The 23,757-nt window shown below is 37.2% G+C and overlaps 1 protein-coding gene across 4 annotated transcripts in view; it reads left to right on the top strand.

The window, feature by feature from the left end:
• Positions 1–23,757, top strand: part of LOC150088667 (embryonic polarity protein dorsal-like) — an 83,240-nt gene that overhangs the window by 22,711 nt on the left and 36,772 nt on the right. For all 4 annotated transcript variants that reach the window (XM_090370855.1, XM_090370854.1, XM_090370853.1 and 1 more), the window contains exons 4-6: positions 3,218–3,309; positions 15,125–15,268; positions 21,859–21,957. In XM_090370855.1, coding sequence (XP_090226981.1) covers positions 3,218–3,309; positions 15,125–15,268; positions 21,859–21,957 — 335 coding nt within the window. The remainder of the gene's footprint in view (positions 1–3,217; positions 3,310–15,124; positions 15,269–21,858; positions 21,958–23,757) is intronic.

Here is a 23,757-nt window from a genome sequence, read left to right as displayed (position 1 = left end):
TCAACGTTGATGAAACATGGCTATTTTTTAAATGTTTGCCAAACAAGACACTGACTTTTAAAGGTGATAAATATTTAGATGGTTTAAATAGTAAGGAGAGAATTACACTCTTGGTTGCAAATATGGCTGGTAATGAAAAACTGAAGCTTTTGGTAATAGGCAAAAGTAAACAACCTTGACGTTTCAAAGGAGTAAAGTCATTAGAGTTGGACTAAAGCTACAACAAAAAACCGTGGATGACAAGTGAAATTTTTGAACAGTGGATTTTAAATTTTAATAGAAAGATGACAAAAGAAAACAGAAAAATCACGTTGATTGTTGACAACTGCCTTGCCTACAGTTACTCGCTAATTCTGAAACTTACAACTGTGAAGCTTGTTTTCTTCCCTCCGAATACCTCTTCTAAACTGCAGCCAATGAATGGGCCAAGGATTTGAAAATGCACTACTGAAGGTGCATACTGAAAAAAAAATTATACCTAGAATATAAACCAATCAGCGTATAGATTGTTATAGATTTGTGAATGTGCATATTAGAGTTTGCGAAAGTGTGAAGCCAAGATGTGATGGAAACAATGAATAAGAATACTGCGTTTGCAAAACAATGTTTTGCAAAAGCAGTTTTTGCTAAAACACTAATTAACAGAAACTAAAAGGATGAACTACTGCAAAACATTGAGTAATCTTGAGAAGAATTCTAAGCAAGGTTTGATCAATGGAGAACCTGTTCTTGATGAATTTCTAGGAGTTGATAATGATGTCATAGTAGCTGAATATCTGAGTGACTCCCAACATTTTGGAACGTATTTAAAGAGCTAGTGACAATATCAATGAGTTGGATGAAAATAATGGCAATATTAAACCTTCCAAACAAGAAATGTTAGCAGCATTTGCAACTTTGTGTCGAGGCCTTCAGTGGGAAGAAAATGTAACAGAAAATATATTTGAGTGTTTAAACAAATGTGAATGTTTTTATGAATGGTGTACAGTAGAATCCAGTGTACAACAAAAAATAACCAAATATTTTACAACATAATTCTTAAGTGTATTAATACATTGTGCCCATCATGTAAGTAGTAATTTCTTAATATGTATGTATTAATAAATTGTTTTAAAATGTTACAAAATTTATTCATTCCCACTTATTTCCCATCTTTTACTAAATTTCTGAATATACAGTATTTTTCATTGTTGAAAAGGTCATATTTCTTTATAAAGAAATTTCTGTTTAATGAATTTTTTCAGGTGAATGATCGATTTCATTATATAGCGGTCGGTTGGTCGGTGTGTGTGTGTGTGTGTGTGTGTGTGTATATATATATATATATATATATATAAAAAGGGAAAACCAATGTAATCAAAAAAAAAAACTTAAAACTAACTATAAACTTAGAAACCACTGGCTGTAGTTCCAAAACTGAAATATGACAAATTTCAAATGGTAAAACTGTATGTTAAAATATTGTGGGAATCTGTAGTAATGGGAATTGACACGTGAAAAGAAAAAAGTAAAAACTGCAGTTAAAATAATTTATAACATTAGTAATGCCTGATAAGGCTATAAAAATGCCTAAATAAAGAAATTTATCAAACTATAGTGATACATGGGTCATAAAATATTGATGTAAATATTGATGTCATAAAATATTGATGTATTTCACTTGCTAGACCAAGGTCTAGCAAGTGAAATATCACAATGGTGATCCAACAATGCAAAATGAAAAAAAACAGGATTGTCAGAAATGAATTTGTTCTTCTCAGAAAGCTGCCAAATCCATAACTGATGAACATTTATTTCAAAAGAAAGACAAACAAATATGTATGTAACTTGTTTGCAGCTTTCATACTGCTAAAATACTACAGACACTATATGAAACCAAACCAAGAATTTGCCAAAACAATGGGAATAAAAAAAGTGCAAATTTTAAATGAAACATAATATATAGGTAGCAGAAGGGTACTAAGCATGATACAAGCAAAGAAAAACAATATGAACTTAAAAAAATAATTCTGTAAGGCACTGGCTACCATATATTTTATATTTTTTCTATATGGTTTGCTTTTCATGTATTTATAATCTTCTCTCTAATTTGGTTTCATAAATATTTGTGCGGTAGTATTCAACTTAGCTGCTTTACCAGCTAATTTGAATACTACTATATATAATTTTATAATAATTATATAATATATGTGTGTGTGTATATATATAATTCTATATGACCATTGGCTATGATTACCTCATAGCCAAATGGCCATGTAGAATTATTTTTTCAATTTTTAGTTCATACTGTTTTACCTTGCTTGTGTTGAGTTTTAGCATCCTTCTGTCTATATATTCTTCATTTAAAGTTTATGCACTCTTCATTCTTATATTGTAGTGAGTTCCTGATTTGGTTTCATATACGATGTCTTTCCTTTCTGTAGTATTTTAGCAAGTATAAAAGCTGCAACCATTCAAAAAAGTTACATACCTGTCTGGTGTTTTTTTTTTTTTTTTGAAATACTGCTTGTCAGTTATGGATTTGGCAGCTTTCTGAAGAGAAGTGATTCATTTCTCAGTCCTTTTTTTTTTTTTTCCATTTTTTGCCATAGGATCATCACTAATATTTCATTTATTAGACTTTGGCCTGCATCAATACTTTGTGATCCCTGTATCATTGTAGCTGGCTAAATTTCTTTATTTTGGTAGGTACTTACTTTTATAGCTTATTAATCTTCTAAATTATTTTATCCATGATATTTATTACTTTTTGTCTTTGCCCATGTCAGCCCCCAATATTGTGGATTCTAGTGCATTTTAACTTATAATATTATTGTTTACAATTTTGATATTTTAGTTTCAGAACTATAACTAATCTCTTCAGTAGTTTAAGTCTACTTTTAGGTTTTACTTGATATATTAGTAGGATCTATCTGTTTCATTCAAAATATGTGAAGTAACATATAAGTCAACTGGGCTAGCCAGGTGGGTAAAGTGCCTGCCTGGCAACCAAAAGGTTGTGGGTTCGAATCCCACGCAAATTTTAAATCTTGGATCAGAGTAAAATGCAAAAACTTTGGGAGGTGCATTATGGCCATAGAAACTGATGTGCCAACAACTAACAAAAAAAAAGAAAAAAAAAAGTAACATATAAACTGTAACTGAACTAAATTAGTTTATTTTATATGGTAGTTTTTAAAAATTTTATATTTATATTAAATGGATTTTGTTTCTGCAGCTTTTCTAACCTTGGAATTCAGTGTGTTAAAAGAAGGGATATTGAAGAATCTTTACAGCAAAGAGAAGCTCTAAGAATAGATCCTTTTAGTAGTAAGTATAATATTAATAATATCGTAATTTGATACACATGATTAATGCAATATTAATGACTTATTGCAAAGCAGTTTTACACTGAGCTACATAACTTACTTCATACACAAAAGTGTTCTTTATATAAGGTTTATATGCAGTGACAGTCCCAGATATGGGCTAAAGGAGTACATAGCCCCCAATCAAAATAATGTGGATTTGTTCACTGCTACATGATGATTAAAGCTTAATGGTTTTCTGAACACTAGTTTAGACCCTTCTCCCTCCCTCTTTAATTGCTTTAGCCCCTTTAGAAAATCCTGGGATTGCCAATGCTTATGTAGTTGTTTCATTGATTTTGTTGTTATCAGAATATGTTGTATTATGTTCTTTTATAAATTGACTCCTGCTGTTTTTTTTCCTCCCTACAAGATCTTACCTTTATCTTAGAAACTCTGAAACATCACAATTTGTAAAGAATTATTATTGGTACATTTATCTCTGCCAGGAATACTACCACATTAAGGAAGATTTTCTTGCCTTTCTCCAATCTTTGCTTACCTTAAGAACATCTCTCTAAAAGTAGGCTCCAAGATTCTGAGCTGTTTGTGCAAGTGTTCTTCAAGGAGGAATGTTGTCTGCTGTCCTCTTTACTGCTGTGCTCTACCCTGTTGTCACCTCTGTTCCTGATATTGTCTGCTATGCAGATGACATAAAGCTCTTCACAGCTATTAAAGTTGGAGATGATCCACAAGTCCTAATTCACCACTTGAATGCTACCCTCTGTGAATTTTCCCAACATTGTCTTGCTTTGGTCTTAGCTTAAACCCTAATAAATCAGCAGTAATGACCTTTTTCTCAAGAAAAGCCCTACTTACCTACCTACCTTCAACTAGCAATACTAGGAGTATCTGTTCCACAGGAATGGATACTCCTAGTATCACTGGTTGACAGTAGGTATGTTAGTCAATTTTTTTTCTCACACTGACTTGGGAATCATCTTCAGTCCCAACTCTACCTTTTATGATCACATGACTCGTCTACATATAAAAATGTCCACAGTGAGATGGCAAGCAAAACAGCACTTCATGTCTTCAATCCTAAGACCACAGTTAAATATATCAAGAATTATCCACCCAGCAATCCTATCTAGTGGAAATTTGGACATCTGCTGCTCCCCCAACAACTATTAACATAATGTTCACAGATGAATACTGGTTTGAAGTAGATTGCTTACAAAAATCATTCAGAACTTTGCACATCATAACTTATGAGAGCTCTTGATTATCAGAGTTTAAATATCAAAATTGATAATGCAGAGCCAATCACAACCATTAAAATCTTCATTGTTGATCTGAATCCTTCTAATGCTTAGAAAACCACTAAGTGGAGGATACGTCCACTCAGTGGTTTCTCAAGCATCATCCCAGGCTCTTTGGTCAAAACCTACCCTCAGAGCTAGCAAACAACACCTTTAGTTCTTGAGAAGATTTCTCCCAACACAAATGCTACATGCAGTCCAAGCTTTGACTGCAACTTTTATAGATTTGCTAGCAATAAAATCTATAGGAAAGAGAGATATGCTCATAGCCTGCATTCAGGTGACTTGAAATGATCCATGGCACAGCCATTTCCCACCTCCCCTTATAAATCAGGCCTTGATCTGTCTATATTTGACCCAGTATATTGGTAAACCTGTCTGCCATATGGTGTATAATGCTAAATCCACCATTATTATATCCCTTCAATGCCGGATATTTTGATGTATGCCCTGGGTTTTAATTTTCCACATTTAATTTTAATTCACTTTCACATTTATTTTACCTTGATTATTTCCTTTTTCTTATTATTTCAACAATATACTCTGTAAAACAACTAGCCTACAGCTAGGTGTTTTACAGATGGGCTATTGCAATAAGATTCTTTGCAATAAATATCTTATATATTAATTTATGGTTCTATCAATCATAGATGATTAACTTTCTGTTCAGTGACTGACCTATTGAATTTGTTAACCATTCTTAACCATTAAAATTGAAACAGTTAAACTATGATACAGTAGTTTTGATTGCAAACTTGTGTTAGTTCTGATTATTAATTCATTCTTCTTCTGGTTATTAATTCATTCTTCTTCTGGTTATTAATTTTTTTTCTTCTTACAAAGGAATCAAATAGTGTCACCCCCCCCCCATTTTCCATGTCTTTATTTTCAACCCATATCTCCTGAGTTTATTGCATAATTTTCTGTGTAGCAGTTTTACTCTCCCCTCCACTTCCAAACTGAATACAGGATGCTTCAGACCTGCCTACCAAACTTTGTGGCTGTACTGGGATATCAGTAATAAAGTAATAATCTTTGTGAAATAATAGTCTTCTGAGTTAAACCTTCTTGATATTTTGGTAATCAGATTAAGGACGACTCAATTTTTCATATGTAGTAAACTTTCTTTATAAACAGTACTATCCACTTTTTAGTGCTCTTTTCGTGTGGTCGAATGATCAATCCTTTAAAGCATAAGCTTCCATTTATAATGCTTTCTCACATATAGTGCTCTTTAGTACCAGTTCCTTTGAAAGTGCTCTAACAGAAGTTTACTGTATCATAATTATTTAATTAATATGAAATTTTTTAGCATTAAAATTTCACATCACCTACTTTAAATGTTCAAATTCAGCCTAGGTGTGTGTGTGTGACTCACGCTGACAAACAAGTGATTCCTGTAAGTAATGCAGCAAAGCATATCTTGAATATGCTAAAGTAATTCTGGCCCTCACTTTTGCCACCTTACTCGTTTATTCCAGTTGTTTTAAGTGACCCTGAAAATAAAAATCTTGAGTTCTTAAAAATCTTAATGTTTAGGTGAACCTGGAAATAAAATCTTAGTAAAAACCCAATGCTTGCCTACCCAATGCCTACCTTGCAAAACAATAATTACAACAAAAGATATTGTAAATGTTGGGCAGAGCTCTTTCTGTACATAGCTCTATATAGCTTTCATAGATTGAGGCTTTTGCCCTTGACCTGACTATGTCTACTTCACTTATTACACTCTCTTGCATCTCACATATTGTGGGGGTATCTCATCACTGGGATGCTTAGGTTTTCATGATGCCTTCCTGCCCACCAACGAGACCCCAGTCAGAGTCAACCTGGATCTGGCATAAAAAGAAGTATACTTCTCCATTGGAACAGTGCGTTTTATTTAGAGTATTACAATATGAAGGCAACTCGTGGTGAAGTGCCTCACAATATGTACAATATGTGATCAATGCAGTAAGTAACAAACTTAGTTTGCTCATAGAAAGATGTATGTGTCGACACAGCAATGATATCAGAACACCAAATATTGGTAATCGAAATCAGAATTTTATTTAAAACTGAATGCATCCACAGCAAAATTGAATGCGGCCACATTTTTTTTTTTTTTTTTTTTTTAGATTAGTTACATCCTTTTGACATTTCTCTGGTTCTTCAACAGTGATTTTCATAAGGACCTTTGCAAATGAAAACTGGACTAAGTTTTCATTTGCAGTTTCTAGGCTATTCAGAAGATTTCACCTCCTCTCTAGATCAGCCAACTGCCCAGATCTTAATTCCATTGAGTGTTTGTAAAATAAGATTAAATGGACTGTATGATAAGCAGGATCACTACCAGGTACTATGGTACAGTTGTACAATGATCTGTAGGCAGAATAGTGGGTCATATCTCCAAATTTGTTTTGTGGTCTTGTAACATCTACACTGCAGCACATTGAAGCTGTTATCCACATTCACAGAGACCCAATACATTATTAGGTAATGGTCATTTTGTTGGCCACCGAGTAAATATGAGCTTTCCTTAGCAAGACAGATATCCCTCAAAGGAGAATTCCTAATAATTTCTATCCTTTCCATTTTGATTTTTTTTATATTTTCAATTTTCATTTCTTTTATATCATTTACTACTCATGTATTATTCATTTTGAGTGCAGTTTAAATATATGCTAACTAGTATTTTGCTCATTCAACCTTGTTATTTGTCTTTTATTTTAATTTTTTCTTTCCTCTACCAGGTTTGGGGTAATATTAATTTGAGGGTGTTCTTTCAAATTATGCTGTGGGAATCAGAAATAAAATGTCAGTTTCAAAGTTGTGTATCTTAAATTGTAGTTCATTACTACAAGATTTCAGCAGGATATACAGCCACTCCCCGACTTACATGTGGGTTGTGTTCCGCAGAACTACATAAGTCGGAATTTTACGTAAGTTGGAATTTCCCTAAATGCTTATGCAGCACTCACAAATTTGATTGAAGCAAAAAAGAAACGTTCAACGAACATGTAAATAGAATTATTTATTCAATTTTTTTTATCTCATGACAAAAGTGTAAAAAATTTCAAAATTATAAAATTACAAAAAGAGAGAGGAAACAGGAATAACATCATCAAGTTTTATCTTTCGAGCATCATTGCCAGAATTAACTCTCCAGCTGATAAGCACGCTGCTGCAGAAGATGAGGGCTGTGGAGATTTAGAAGGAGTTTTTTCCAACACATCACAAAATTTACAAACCATTGCGATGCTGGAACCTATTAAATCACCCGTTGCTTGCCATGAACTGGGGTTTGCCATACTTATCCTTAATATCTTCATAAATACTTCTTGCTTTTGCTTGAATGGCCATTGGACTCAGGGGCACTAGCTTCTGAATCTGATTTTCCATCCATATTATTAATAGCTTTTCCATCTTTGATATAGCATCTGAACACTGTTTTGTGATCACTGTTGATCTTAAATGCGTTGTTGTTCTTTTATATGCACACTGTCCCTTAAAATAGTATTCACTGTTGAAGCAGCGAGAGGCGCCTCCATAGCCAGGTGGGAAGGAGCAGCAATGTGTAGCATATGCTTCTTGATTAGACCGGGGTTCGAGCCCGTCACCACCAAATACGGAGGATGCGGAAAGGTCAGGTAATAACCACCACATATCCCGGAGCAATATGGCCTTAGTTGCTAATGCTCCTAAAAACCAAAAAATAACAAATAACAAATGAAGCAGCGAGACCTAATTCCTGTGCAATAGATGACAAACTTTGTCTTGCTTCGTATTTCTTAATCATTTTCATCTTCATTTCTAAATCAATTTTGTTTCGTTTCCTAGCACTGCCAGCACTTGCACTTTCCGTTGGTCCCTTTCCCTTCACCATTGTAATAAGTAAATAGGAATGAAGAGAAGGTTCTGAAAATTTATTTATGTTTCTTATATGATTGAAGATTTCAGTGAAGGGGAACACATTTCACCTTAATAACCCCTCGACGTGGGCACCTGTACGTGGTGAGGGGACCTCCCAGTGACGCTGCTGGACTCCCAGACTAGCATCACTGGGATCCAACGCCCACAGCCCAGGTTCCAGGCTTACATCAATGGAATCCGGCGTGTTTGCCGTGCGCTGCGACCCGTGGAAATTCGGAAAGGGGGATCCTGGTGGTTGAGGGGCCCAGCTTCAATACACCACTTTGGCCCCTGCTTCGACAAGACGGGTGGTCCTGGAAGGCCCGGCTAGGATCAATCGGCTAGTAGGCTCGCCTGCGAGGGTCAACCGTGTCAATGCCACGCCCCTACCCTCATGGTCCGAGGGACAGGATTCAGGCTGGCGGCGGTGCGGGTATAGTGTCTGGGTAGCCCTGGCGTCCCACTCCCGAGCGCATTTATTGCATGCCGGGTAGTGGGCGTCCCTTTGGGCTCCGTGGTGGGTGGGGAGCCCGGGCACTGAACAATTAAAAAAACTCCATGAATCCTGATAAACGTATTCCTTCAGGGGCCCCAACCCGGTCCCTATCTGAAAATAACGACGGAGAGGCAGATAGCATTATTGCTACAAAGAGGCAGCGAACCGAACTACCATCAGGGCCTGTCCCAAGGTTCTTAATAATGCATTCCACCAATGAAACACCGATTGGTAAAATGTCGCCCTTTTTTATACAAAAAGGGTTGGATGGGTTAGTAGGTACACCCAAGTCAGTTAAGAGGCTCCGTTCTGGGGACCTCTTGATTGAAACAAAAAATGACGGGCAGTCTGAACATCTACTCCGAGTAACATCAATCGGAGGTATACCCATAACAGTGACACCACACAGAACACTAAATTCATCGAGAGGTGTCATTTCGGAGTAGGACCTTCTCGACGTCACCGAGGAGGAAATCTGCTCCGAATTACAACCACAGGGAGTTACTGCCGTCAAGAGAATCACTGCGCGAAGGGATGGGAAAATTGTTAAAACTAGGAGTGTTATCCTGACTTTTAACTCTCCCAAACCTCCTGATGAGATTAAAGCTGGATACATCAACTGTCCAGTACGTCCATACATTCCAAACCCTTTACGGTGTTTTAAATGTCAGAAGTATGGACATTCTCAAATGGCCTGCCGTGGAGTCCTTGCATGCGCCCGGTGCGGTGCAAAGGACCACGAAACAACAGCATATTCAGCCACTAAACCCACCTGCATTAACTGTGAGGGAGAACATCCGGCCTATTCAAGGGCATGCCAGAGGTGGAAAGAAGAAAAAGAGATTCAACGGCTGAAGGCAGAGCTAAACATATCGTACCAGGAGGCAAGAAAAGCAGTGAAACCTCTTAACATCAAAAAACCTACCTACGCCCAGAAGGTAGCAGGGAGATGTTCGATTGGGACTCAGACGGACATGTCTGTCCCTCCAAAAGAATCATTTACTCCCATTGCACGTTATCTTTTAAGCTCCCAAAAACCTGCACAAAAGGACCAGTCAGCTGCCACTCCTATATCGATACCTCCTAATGCTCCACAAGTAACAAAAGCAAAAGAAAAGAATAAGAAAGGGGAAGTAACACCTAGTACCCAGGAAAACATGGATGTCGAGCAGAAGGAGGTACATGATGAGTCAGTTTTGGAACTCTTCACTGAGGAAGAAATGGACACAGGACAGCGTCCGTACTTCCCCAGGAAAGATAAATCCAAGACTGACAAAATTAAGCCCTCAGCACCTCGGAAGCCGCCTGATGGACCCACCAAGTCCAAATAATGGCTAAATTCCTACAGTGGAATTGTCGTGGATTCCGGCAAAATACTGACGACATCAAGGCACTCCTGCAAAAGCACAAACCAGTTTGCTTTTGCATACAGGAGACTTATTTAAAGGCAAATGATGACCCCACCATGCATAACATTACCATCATTCGTAAGGATAGGATTGTGGATGGTTCTGCCCACGGAGGAGTCGCAATCCTCGTCGGCAACCAGATCCCATTTCAGGCTTTGCAGCTTACAACTAGCATTGAAGCTGTAGCAATTCGCCTTACAGTGGGGTCCTTATTAACTGTCTGCTCTGTTTATTTGCCACCTGGGATTGACATCCCCCAGAAAGACCTTGATGATCTTATCATGCAATTGCCTTCCCCTTGTTTAATTCTTGGGGATTTCAATGGACATAACACTCTGTGGGGTAGTGCTGACATCAATGGAAGGGGACGAGTCATAGAGCATATGCTCACTGACAATGATCTCTCCCTCCTAAATGTGGGAACAAACACCTTCTTCCACATGCCTACCCGTACATTCTCTGCCATTGATCTTTCTATCTGCTCCCCTTCTCTCCTTCCTTCACTTACTTGGGAAGTAGAAGAAAATCCATATGGAAGTGATCACTTCCCCGTGATAACAACCCTAACTAGTGGTAGACCCTGCCTGCCATTTAGTTTACCGCGGTGGAAGATTGATCAGGCTGACTGGAATGCCTTTCAATATCTGGCAAACTTTGACATCACTACAGTCAGTCAGGAGCCAATCAATGAGGCAGTCATGTATGTCACAGAAACGATTGTCCAAGCAGCTGCAATTGCAATCCCAAAATCATCCAGCCGGTTCCCACTATTCCCCAAACCTTGGTGGTATTCAGAATGCACGGCAGCAAAAAAAGCACAAAACAAAGCGTGGGGGATATTCCGCCGATATCCCACCACTGAAAATTTAATATCATTCAAACGTGCATGTGCAAAAGCACGTTATGTACGACGTCAGAGTCAAAGGAAATCTTGGATTCGTTTTACATCTTCCATAACTCAGGCTGCTAGCTCAAAAGTAGTCTGGGATAAGATCCGGAAAATGAAGGGAAAATATCCACCATGCCCTTCAGTGATCCTCGAACACAACGGATGTCCAATTGCAGATCGAACTGCAGTTGCAAACAGTCTAGGGGAAACATTTGCAAAAATCTCTGCGATAACATCTTTTCCCACGGAGTTTTTGGCCCTGAAAAAGAAAATTGAGAAAAACCCACCGAACTTCTCTTCAAAAGGGCTTGAATCGTATAACAAGCCCTTTTTACATGAAGAGTTAAATGCAGCACTTGCCCTCACGCATGCAAGTGCTGTAGGGCCCGATGACATCCACTACGAAATGTTAAAACACCTTTCACCACAATCTAAGGATCACCTTTTAATTCTGTTTAACAGAATTTTTATTCAGAAACAATTTCCGGATTCCTGGCAAAGGGCTATCGTCCTTGCTTTTCCAAAACCAGGAAAAGATCCTAGCAATCCAAGTAACTATCGTCCTATTGCTCTGACAAGCTGTTTGTGCAAAGTCCTGGAAAGAATGGTTAATGCACGCCTCGTATGGTATTTAGAAACAAATGGTTTGCTTTCCAGGACACAGTGCGGCTTCCGAAGAAATAGATCCACTCTCGATCATTTAATCCGATTGGAAACGTCCATTCGTGATGCTTTTATTAAATCCGAGCATTTGGTAGCAGTTTTCTTTGATATTGAAAAAGCGTACGACACAGCCTGGCGATTTGGAATTTTAAAAGACCTCTATAACTTTGGTCTTAGAGGTAACCTTCCTGTTTTTATTAAAAACTTTCTTTCGAATCGCCAATTTCAAGTCCGTTTAGGATCCACCCTCTCTCGAGTTTTCTCTCAGGAAGAGGGAGTCCCACAAGGATCCGTTCTAAGTGTTACGCTTTTCGCAATTAAAATAAACTCTATCACAGAACAACTTCCTCCCACTGTAAACAATGCCCTCTATGTAGACGACTTTGCTATATTTTGCAATTCATGCAATATGAGGGTCATTGAAAGGCAACTGCAGAAAACCATTGATCGTCTCACAGCTTGGTCTTTAGCTAATGGGTTCAGATTTTCATCACAGAAGACCGTTTGTGTACACTTCTGTCGCAAACGTAATCCTCATCCTGACCCAGAATTAAGGCTTGGGCAAAATAACATCCCAGTTGTAGCAGAATTCAAATTCCTTGGACTTATTTTCGACAAAAAGCTGACATTTTTACAACACATTCGTCAGCTGAGGACAAGATGTGTCAAAGGGCTTAACATCCTTTGTGCCCTTTCGTCAACCTCGTGGGGCGCAGATCGTTCTACCCTTCTTCGCCTTTACCGAGCACTCCTCCGTTCCAAACTCGACTATGGGTCTCAGGTTTATGGTTCTGCTAGAGATAGTGCACTTCGGTGGTTAGATCCAATCCACCATCAAGCCATCCGGACAGCCACTGGAGCATTTCGCACATCTCCTGTCCAAAGCCTTTACGTTGAAGCAAATGAACCATCTCTGTGTCTTCGTCGTATGCAGTTGTCGTTACAGTACGCCTTCAAATTAAAATCCCTGCCCGATCATCCCACGTGGCCATCCGTTTTTGAGCCGCGCTGGGAAAACCTCTACAACACGCGTCGGACAGCCAACAAACCTTTTGGTATTCGAATTCAAGGGCTGTTGAATGAACTAGGCTTGACGGTAGACAACGTTGCCCAGTCACCAAGGCAATTCCTTCCACCCTGGCATGCCTGTTTTCCAACTTGTGACTTCTCCCTTAAGATCTGGGAGAAGGCTACTACACCGCCATCTGTCTACCAGCAACTCTTTGCATCACATAGACAGCAGTATTCTGACTTTGTGCCTGTCTATACAGATGGCTCAAAGTTAGAATGTTATGTGGGATCTGCTGTTGTGTTCCCTCACAAAACATTGTCTTATAAGATCCCACATGAAAGTAGCATTTATACTGCGGAGTTGCGTGCTATAGAAACAGCCCTAGATCACATTAAAAATCACGACTACCAGAGGTATATGATCTATTGCGATTCATTAAGCGTGTTACAGGCTCTAGTATCGGTGGGGTATAACCCTCATCCGATCCTGTCCAGGATCCGGCATATTCTATTTTCTCTTGTAGAATTGGAGTTTGATATTCGCTTTTGCTGGATCCCAAGCCACATTGGGATTCGGGGAAATGAACTAGCTGATACCGCTGCCAAATCAGCCATTTCCCTGGATAGTCATTGCCTGTTAGTCCCCTATACAGACTACAGGCAAATAATACGCTCTAGATTATATTCCCAATGGCAAGATTCTTGGCACGGACAGACCACAAATAAACTACGTCATATTAAGCCTGTAATTACGCAATGGCTGTCCAGTTTACGCAGGGTCCGAAGAGAGGAAGTTGTTCTTGCTCGGCTCCGCATAGGTCATAGTCATCTAACCCATTCCTACTTGCTGAGGGCGGATGACCCACCTATGTGCGAGATGTGTAATGTCATTTTAACCATCAGTCATATTTTAATAGAATGTCCTACTTTTATTGAAGCACGGTGCTTGTGTTTTACCGCTTTTAATAATTTGACTGAGCCATTTACACTCAGTCAGTTAATAGGCGACAGAGACAACATGTCTGACGTTTTTAACTTTTTACATTCTATTAATTTCTATACAAAGATATAAGTTTTATGCTTTTAATTACTACCTCTTTTACCTAAAAACTAATTGCCCGACGTGGTAGCCTTGGCTACCAAAATTTTTAGTAGTATTTTAAATGTGACTTGGCGCATTATGGTCTTAGCTGCCGATGCGCCATAAAAAATCAAATCACCTTAATAACGTAAAGACCCACACAATTCCAGTTATCGGGATTATTGCAAATGCAATAAGATAGTTTTACTACCCATTTAAAATTAGATTCAATAAACCAGAAAGTGCAAATTGTTTTTATTGTTTTATGGTAGTGACCTCCAGATATGTGTTTTAACACAAAGGCATTCAAAATTTATTCTTATAATGGAACATATGATAACAATGAAAGTGTAGTGCAATTCCCATTATAAAAATGATCTTTTAGAGAGATATATAGTGAAAATTTCCAACTTCCGAGGTCTTGGAACAAATTACAAAAAAAAAACAAAAAAAAACAGTGTTCTTGGGTTCACATTATATTTTTACGATACCTCCATTTATTCCTATGGAATGCAAAATACGTTTCCGTGATTTTTTTTAAAGTTTGCACTGAGTATTATGTAAGCCAGGGAGTGGCTGTATACAGTAATTAAAATCAAATAAATTTTTTTATGCCGTACTGCATTTGATTTCAACTATATGCAGTAAAACAGTTGAAATCAAATAATTCATAAGGATCCCCCATGAATAAACAAAGTAAGGTGCATAAATTTTATTCCGTTAAGTAAATATTTTCTGTCTGAAATATATTTCATGTAGAATTGATTTCTGAGTAAATGCAGTTTGAATGGCATGTTAAATGAAACTTATGTTGAGGAGCCCCAGGGACTCGCATCTCGTGAGTCTGGGCTTGGCATACCCAGGGTTCTGAGCTGGATATCATCATTCTCTTTTTTGGTGATTCCTTCCTACTTCTCTCTCTCTCACTCAGGGTACTCAAATTTTTTTTGGTTGGTGCAGCATAAGCTGCAGGTTTCCTTGCACCATATGGCTAATAATAATAATAACATTAGTCTTATTGTAAAATTTTATATCAAACACATGGTGAAATTTTTACTTGTTCTTTTCTTTATAGCGGGATTTCTTCATCGTTCACATCCTAACAAGATAGATCTAAATGTTGTTCGCTTGTGCTTCCAGGTATTTATTGAAGGACATGAGAAAGGGAGGTATACTGTACCTTTGGTGCCAGTAGTAAGTCAGCCAATATATGATAAAAGTAAGGAAAGAAAAGTGCTTTATAAAGATATATCAAAAATGTTTTATGTTTTTCTGTTATTACTGTGTTATATATTTATGACTGCAGTAAAATTGTTTATTTAATCTTTATATTTAATATAAAATTTAATTTTATATTAAATATATTTTATTAAAAATAAAATTAAGATTAAATATAAATTTTTTTTATATTTAATCTTTTTATTAATGATTTCCTTCAGCCCTATTTCTCTGTCTGCACCTTTGACCTTAGCTATTTTTTCACTTAGCAAATCTTAAAACTGTGTTACCTGATTTTTTTTTTTTCAAAAAGAAAAAAAAAAAAAAAAAAAAAGGAACTACTACTATAATGTCTTGTTTGATTAAACCTCATCACTTCTGTATAAGAGGTATCTCCCCTTTATGGAAGGGGTATAAACTGTCATTATTACATTTGTCAGTCATGAGAATGGTTGCCTCAGTAATAGGGTGGACACGACACTCTATCACTGAGGCAACCATTCTCCACTGCTTCTGTTGACCAAAGTATTATAGCACGTGATATGCAACAACTCCAACCAGGCACGGTGTCAGTAATGGCGGGACCGATCAACAACCATGACATCGCGGCATGGGTCAATGTTGTCGGGTTGACCAGAAGTGGTCAGCAATGGCCAAGTGTTCCACGCCCGCTAACCGGATGGCTCTTTTGTGTTCTGAGATACGTTTGCTGAGCCTTCTGCCAGTTTCTCTGACGTAGCAACCAGTGCAGTCACAGCAAGAAATGTGGTAGACTAGTCCACTTTGTAGTAAGGTGGGAACCGGTGTTTTCACTCTAGAGATGAGGGATCAATTTCCTGCCAGGGAGCTGTAAGCACTTTATCCCATGAGATTTCAGGACCCTAGAAACCTGCTGTGATAGGTTCGGGAAACATGGGATAAAGGCACTTGCGGCAGAGTCAAGAGGGTTGGTAGACACTTCTGTCTACCAACCCTCTTGATCCTCTGATCAAAGCCTTGGAATGATGGGAGTCGAAAGTAAACATCCTCATCAACAACTGGTTTAAGAATCCGCACATAGTTGCCTCCGTGCCGCTGGCTGCCAGATTCTGCAATTCTACGGGCTACCAAAGGTCCACAAAGAAGGTGTACCGTTAAGACCCATTGTCTCCTGTTGTGGCCCACCGAGTTGAGTTGCTGAAGCTTGTCTCGGGGCTCCTTTCTCTCCTAGTAGGCAAGACCTGCCAACGCTGTTTCCAACAGTGGTGAATTTATAGAATGGATTCAAGCCCTATTCATCTCAGAAGACAAATCATGGCATCATTTGATGTAGTGTCCTTTTTTTCTTCCATCCCAGTCAAAGTCAAGCTTGCCATCACATGTGCCAAGAAACTCTTGGATAGCGACCAGATCCTTGGCAACAGGACCAAACTAACATCGGAAGATATTTCCACCACCTTCAGACTGTGCTTAACTGGTGGCACAATTATGTTCAACAACTCCATTTACCAACAGGTGCATGGCACAGCCAGGGATTCCCCAGTTAGTTCAGTCACGGCAAACATTGCAATGGAAGAAGTGGACAGTCGTGCATTTACAAGTATGCCAGATTCCATTACCTTTTGGTGTCGCTGTGTGGATGATGTGTTTGTAGTTATCCCCAGAGATTCGGGCGACCGACTCTTAGACCACCTCAACTTTCTATTGCCTTTCATAAAATTCACCATCGAACTAGAGTCGGACAATACCCTACCATACTTAGACACCCTTGTCCAACATGAGGGCACACACTTGAAGGCAACAATCTATCGAAAGCCAATGTGTGCTGGCCAATTTACCAACTACTGGTCACACACACACACACACACACACACACGCAGCCATCTTCTTGGCAGTGGACCTTGTTAACTCGCACCTGGCCCCACTCTAGTTCTACAGATGAGAGGCGCATCGAGATTTCTAGGGTCAAGGCAGATCTTGCAAGGTGTGGCTATCCCACTAGTACCCAAGACAGGTGTGACCTACAGGCACATGACCAAATAGTGACCAACAGGAACATTCAAGGTAATGACTCCGCCGTGAGCACCTTTATCCCATACTATCTGAACCTATCACAGCAGGTTTCTAGGATCCTGAAATCTCATGGGATAAAGTGCGTACAGCTCCCTGGCAGGAAATTGATCCCTTATCTCTAGAGTGAAAACACCGGTTCCCACCTTACTACAAAGTGGACTAGTCTACCGCATTTATTGCTGTGACTGCACTAGTTGCTACGTCGGAGAAACTGGCAGAAGGCTCAGCAAATATATCTCAGAAAATGAAAGAGCCATCCGCTTAGCGGACATGGAACACTTGGCCATTGCTGACCACTTCTGGTCAACCCGACACAACATTGACCCATGACGCAATGTCATGGTTGTTGATCAGTCCCGCCATTACTGACGTCGTGCCTGGTTGGAGTTGTTGCATATCACGTGCTATAATACTTCGTTCGACAGAAGCAGTGGGTGTCATGTCCACCCTATTACCGAGGCAACCATTCTCATGACTGACAAATGTTGGCAACGTTCACGTATGTCACAACCACAGGCTTCAACTTCAAACAGTTAGTTGTTACATCACGCAGTTTACTGTGCATGACTGGCACTACATGCTCTTAAGTTCTATGTTCTTAAACTCTCAGTTCAACTGAAGCTTATCATAATAACTGAAAGCTTTTTGTACTGTATGTATTTAACATATTCTGTTTTACCATTTAACATTAAACCTGTCATTTATTTTATTTTACTTTCCGTTTCACTCTGTACTACATAATAGATTATACAGAATGACTACAGAGCGCACAGGCCTCTTTACCTACTACAGTAAACCCCCGCTATTCGCGGTATCTGTATTCGCGGTTTCGCGTATTCGCGGTTGCTGATTTAATATAAAATGAAACCTAAAAAAATGTGAATTTTAAAGCGCCGTGAACATTTTCCGCCATAAAAACACATGGGCGTGGCTTAAATTATCTTCACCGGTCAAAACAGCGCTCGGTGGGTGGGTGGGGGGAGAGGGGTCACAAAATCGGAAGCGTGGATGTTTCTCGCTAATCCTTGTATAATATGTGTTATGCTCTTGTCATGGAAGGTTTTGTCGTTTGCTTTTAATTTATATGCTTATAAATTGAATAAATTTATCATTTTATAAATTTATATGCTACAAAAGTGATAAATCTACCGTTTTGTGGTGTAAAACAGACTTTTTCGAGTGTGTTAATGGAAAAAAGTGACTTTATTGTGGACAAGTTCTTTCTAACCCATACAAAATATGGCTATGAATAACAAGGGAAATGTGAAAAGATCAAAGAAGGTGATGACAGCGAATAAAATTGAGTTATTAGATAAAATTTCTAATGGTGAAAGTGTCTCCTCAGTGGCAAAACATTATAAAATCAATGAGTCAATGATACGATCAATCAAAAAATCGGAAGAAAAAATCCGACGTAGTGTCTGTGAAAACGTGCTAATTGCTTCAAAAATTTGCTCTGTAACTCGTGAAGTTAAATTAGAGAAAATGGAAAAAGCTTTAAATCTGTGGATAGAAGACCGAACTCAAAATAAAATTCCATTAAGTTCACTTATCATTCGTGAAAAGGCAAAACTCCTTTATCAACACTTTAGCGAAACTGGTGATAGCACTGGCGGGATAAGTTTTTTTAGCTAGCAAAGGCGTTGGTTTGAAAGATTTCTTTGAAATTTCTAATAAATATTACATTTAATATTAAATTGTTTCTTATTTTCATTTCGATGCCATATGCTTGCATTTCACTATGTACTGTCTATGTACATAGTCATATTATGAAGGTACATATAATACATACATAGACAAAATTTTAGACTAGTTTTTCTTATATATTTCATACTTTGGAACGGAACCCTTTTGTTACTATGGGAGCCATAACTCGGTATTCGCGGCATTTCTCAGGAACGTAACCCCCGCGAATAGCAGGGGTTTACTGTATATACATTCAGAAACACCTTCAGCACATCCACCTCCTAAGCCGTAGCTTATATGTGGATAATGCTACTTCAGTATTATTCTATTGCCATAATTAAAACATTATTATTTTATAAACATCAACTATTAAAAATACAAAACTCAATTCAACTTAAAGAGAGCACTATACCTCTTAGCCATAACTAAGAAGAATATAGTATTGGCTACCTCAGTCCCACTTATCCTAATGAACTATGTTACCGTCCCCAGCCACGGGGAGGCGAGTACTACTATCTAGCCGTAATCTTGCTCTCCTTTTAAAATTCAAACTCACAAATTTATTAAAACTTCCATAAAAGCTTCTATCCATGAACATGATCCATAGATTTTCTTTGCTCAAGTCCTCCCAAGCAGATCTCCAACTTATTCCTGAGATCAAGATAACAATTACAGTGCAACATGATATGTACACTGGTTTCTTGCTGTCCACAGGAACATAAATCACTTACTGCAAGCCCCAACTCGTGCAACCTTCTTGCTAATCCGTGTCCTGTGATTAAAAATGTAGCACAGAGGCCAAACTGCTGCCAAGGATTTTTTTGTACGTTCAGTATGTCTACTCGTGACAGATACATATGGGTAACTCGGCCTTTCTCACTCGAATCCCATCTTTGTTGCCATACAGCCAATAACTTGCCTTTTATCCTAATCTTTTCATCCTTCACATCAGACCTTCACATATATCCTTGGCAAACGGATATTTAACATTGGCAAATGCAAGGTACTGCATATGGGTAGTAGTAATCTCAGATTAACTTACCAACTGGGTGGTACCAACAAAAAAAGACCTGTAATTACACAGTGAGATGTGAAATCTTTTGAGCAGTGCAGACAGGCTGCTAAAACAGCTCATAGGGTTTGTCAATCACATACAGGAATTTTGCCAGACAGGTGATTCTGTTGTATAAAGGCACTGGTTATGCAATCTTGAGTGCCATGATGTAGAGATCCAGAAGCCTATTTTAAGCAGGATGTGTACCTGTTATAATGGGTGCAGAGAAAAATAACAAGATTAGTCAGGGGCACAAAACAGGTGCTCTCAAGAAAAATTTCAGTTCTGAAAGTGCACAACTGAAGTATTTCTTGAAATTAGGCACCTGCAAGAGACCTTTCTCAAAACTAGGCACTTACAAGGAGAACCTGATTGACATGTTTAAAACTTTGAGAGGATTGGGCAAGCTAAATGCTTATGATATCCTTACTCTTGTGAGATAATACGTATAAGGGGGCATAAATTTAAATTGAGAAAAGTTGTTGCAGGACAGACGTGTGAAAAGTTGCTTTTGTCCAGAGTAATTGATTGATGGAACAAACTTCCATCTGGTGTTGTGGAAGTGGGTAATTTGAATAAATTTATGGAAGGATTAGACAAATTATTAGAGGGGTTGGAAGGTGATGTCAGTTTTTTTTTTTTTTTGCTGCATAAGGTTGTTTCATGCATTATTTGTTACTATTAATACTTAATACTAAATATTATCTAATGCTGCAGCTCTTTTTGTTTTTGTGTCTAAAATCAAACTCTGCAATCATTGTGTGACCATTCCTGCCAATAAAAAAACAAATTCATGGCTGACAAATTAAGTCAGTGGTTCAAAATGCTACCATACATGATGAATTGGCTTTTAGATTTCTTTATATATTCAACTTTTATTCCAAAATGTGGAGCTGTCAATTTGAGCCATTGATCGAAATTTGGAACATAGTGTCTATTTTTATTGTCCACAGAGTTTCAAATAATGCTCTAAGTTAATTTATATAATAAACTCTATAGTCACAATTTCAAGAGCGTGTACACGTGCCAGAATCAGTGACCAGTTAGAATGTGTAATATATTAATCCAATACTGAAATGCATTTTATATAAAAATATCTTGCAAGCCAAGAGCTTAACTTTGCTGTTCATGGATTGGCAGTTTGAAGACATCTTCCTCCATATTAATCGACTGAAGTGGTGTATTAAAATTTTTAATACACCATTTAAGTTGATTAATATGGATTAATCAGTTGATTAAAATTTTAATAAATTAAAAATTTATTAAAATTTTTAATCATCAAAATACATATAAATATTTTGAAGCAATCGATTTTTTTTGTAGGACCATCTAAAATTCCTTCATGTCCCACCTATGGCTTAATGATTTAAAAACACTGATATAAGGTATATCCACTTCATAGTTTAGATTGCCACTTCCTTTAGTCACTGAAATGGCTTCTGTTGGGGATGATAATTGAAGAGAATGATATATATTGGCAGGGATGGCCTGGATGTTGTTGCTTAATTATTTTAATTTATGCAGAAAAATATTCTTAAGCTTGAATTCTACATATACTATTATATCCATGTGTCAGTAATGAAATGACAAAAAATTGAAGCTCTACTTTCTGGACACACTTTTAAAACTGAGACTGTTATTCTTTAGCTGTTTGGGCATCTTAAAATAATTTCTTATTAAAAAAACTTAAAAAACTTGTTATAATTCTCTTTTTATTACTAAACTTGAAGATTTTTTAAATATCATAGTTTTTTTTTAAGTTACTTAACGAAATAATTTTTATTTTATATTTTCTTTAGAGACTGTATCTGATCTAGCTATTGTGAAATTAAGTCATTATTCATCTCCCGTATCTGGTGGCATGGAAATAATATTACTGTGTGATCAGGTATCCAAAGGTAATAATTAAAGCATCATTTGCATGCTTTACAGTGAGGTATTTTTCATATTAAAATTTGTAACATTAAAAGAATTGCTGGTATCTTCATCTTCAATAGCTAGAGCCTAAACTTAATAGTCCATGGAACTCAGAATAGTTTCAAGTCATAAATAAGTAATTATAATATTTACATACTTATCCTCATTAAGATTAATAACTATATTTAAATTAGTAATAATCACTAAAATGTTAATATATTTTTAGTCATTACAAATCATGATAAAATTACCAGGATATAAAGCCTAGTAACTAAAGATTTTATAGTTGGTATAAGAATAAAAAGCTCTGAAAAGGTTATTAAAACCTGCAAAGAGGCTCTTTTAAGGTACCAAGTTCTCACTAGATCAGATAACACAGGTCGGAATCAAGTTCCTCCCCGAAATAATTTTGACTCGTAGGAAATATGTTCAAAAAATCAGACAAGTGATTAAAAAGTTCTCGTTACCCTCGGTTTTTAAATATTGTAGGTTAATGACTGAAAACCAAGACCTGTAGTTGATTTAATCATCTTTTCTATTTTATCAATTTTTTTTCCTCTAGAACATTCAGGAGATTTCTAGAAAATTTGAGAACTTTTTACAACATTCAAGAATATTCTAGAACAGTGCTTCTCAACTTTTATCATTCATGGTCCACTTCAAGCATTCTTTACTTACCATGGACCACCGGGTAGGGTTTTTTTTTTTGCATCTATGAAAAAACTAGTATTGGAATGATGTCACAAAAATCCTGTTTTTAGCCACTTATCCACGTTGTTCAGTATACTATACTGAGTATAGGGCTGATATTAAATTCCTAAAATAAATAATTCCAATCTCAAACAAAATATCACTTATTAATTAAATGTAATTAAAAATATACTAAAAAAACTCACCCAACGTATATAATCAAAATAATTACTACAAATTTTAAGTTATTCTCACACACTAGTTTTGTGAAAATGTAAAAAATACTTTACGAATACACAAGAACAAATCCAATACATATTACATGCTCATAAGCTGGCGATCGGCCATGACAGATGAAAGCTTGTGGCCTCACCAACTGTCTGCCGGAAACAGTCTTATATTGTAAGCTACATTGTAAGCCTTACATTCCAATCAGGAGGTATCCCTTACATTGTAAGGGATACTGCTTGATTTGCAACAACAGAATAAACAGTTGATTGCCAATTTTAATTTTATTTGTGATTATATTTTATACTTGCAATAAAATTTAACTTCCATGGACCACCTACAACCAACTCGTGGACCACTAGTGGTCCACAGACCACAGGCTGAGAAACACTGTTCTAGAATATTGTTGCATGTGGAAGAAAGGACATGATGTTTCTGGAAGGTTCTAGAGCTTTCAATGGAGTTGTCTAGAAACATTGTGAGCCTTCTAGAAACGTCTATACAGGTATATATACAAGTGTGTTCTGCACCAAGCAAGCATTTTCATATTTCAAAAAGTGTATGTGTTTCAGAGATCGAGTGGCGGACAAATTAAACAAGTGTTTTAGTGAATTAGTGTTTGTAAACAAGTGTTGTGTGCTGCATTAGTGTAAATCATGAATTGTGTTTAAATTAGAAAATAAATCTACAATTTTTTAATTGTGTATATATGTGTGCATACCTCAATCATACATGAAATATGTTATGTTCTTACTGAAATAAGCCTGATAGCTTTTACTGCATTTGTGGAATAGTATTTAAAATCGAAGCAGAAGCCACTGTCAAAATTTGAGAGAAGCCTATTAATTCTATTTTGGATGTAA

The sequence above is a fragment of the Mastigoproctus giganteus genome, chromosome 3 (genome assembly GCF_048544385.1).
Source record: "Mastigoproctus giganteus isolate SK-2022 chromosome 3, ASM4854438v1, whole genome shotgun sequence".
Taxonomy (NCBI): domain Eukaryota; kingdom Metazoa; phylum Arthropoda; class Arachnida; order Uropygi; family Thelyphonidae; genus Mastigoproctus; species Mastigoproctus giganteus.
The sequence above is the reverse complement of the archived record's forward strand: the minus strand, read 5'-3'. Positions and strand labels throughout refer to the sequence as shown.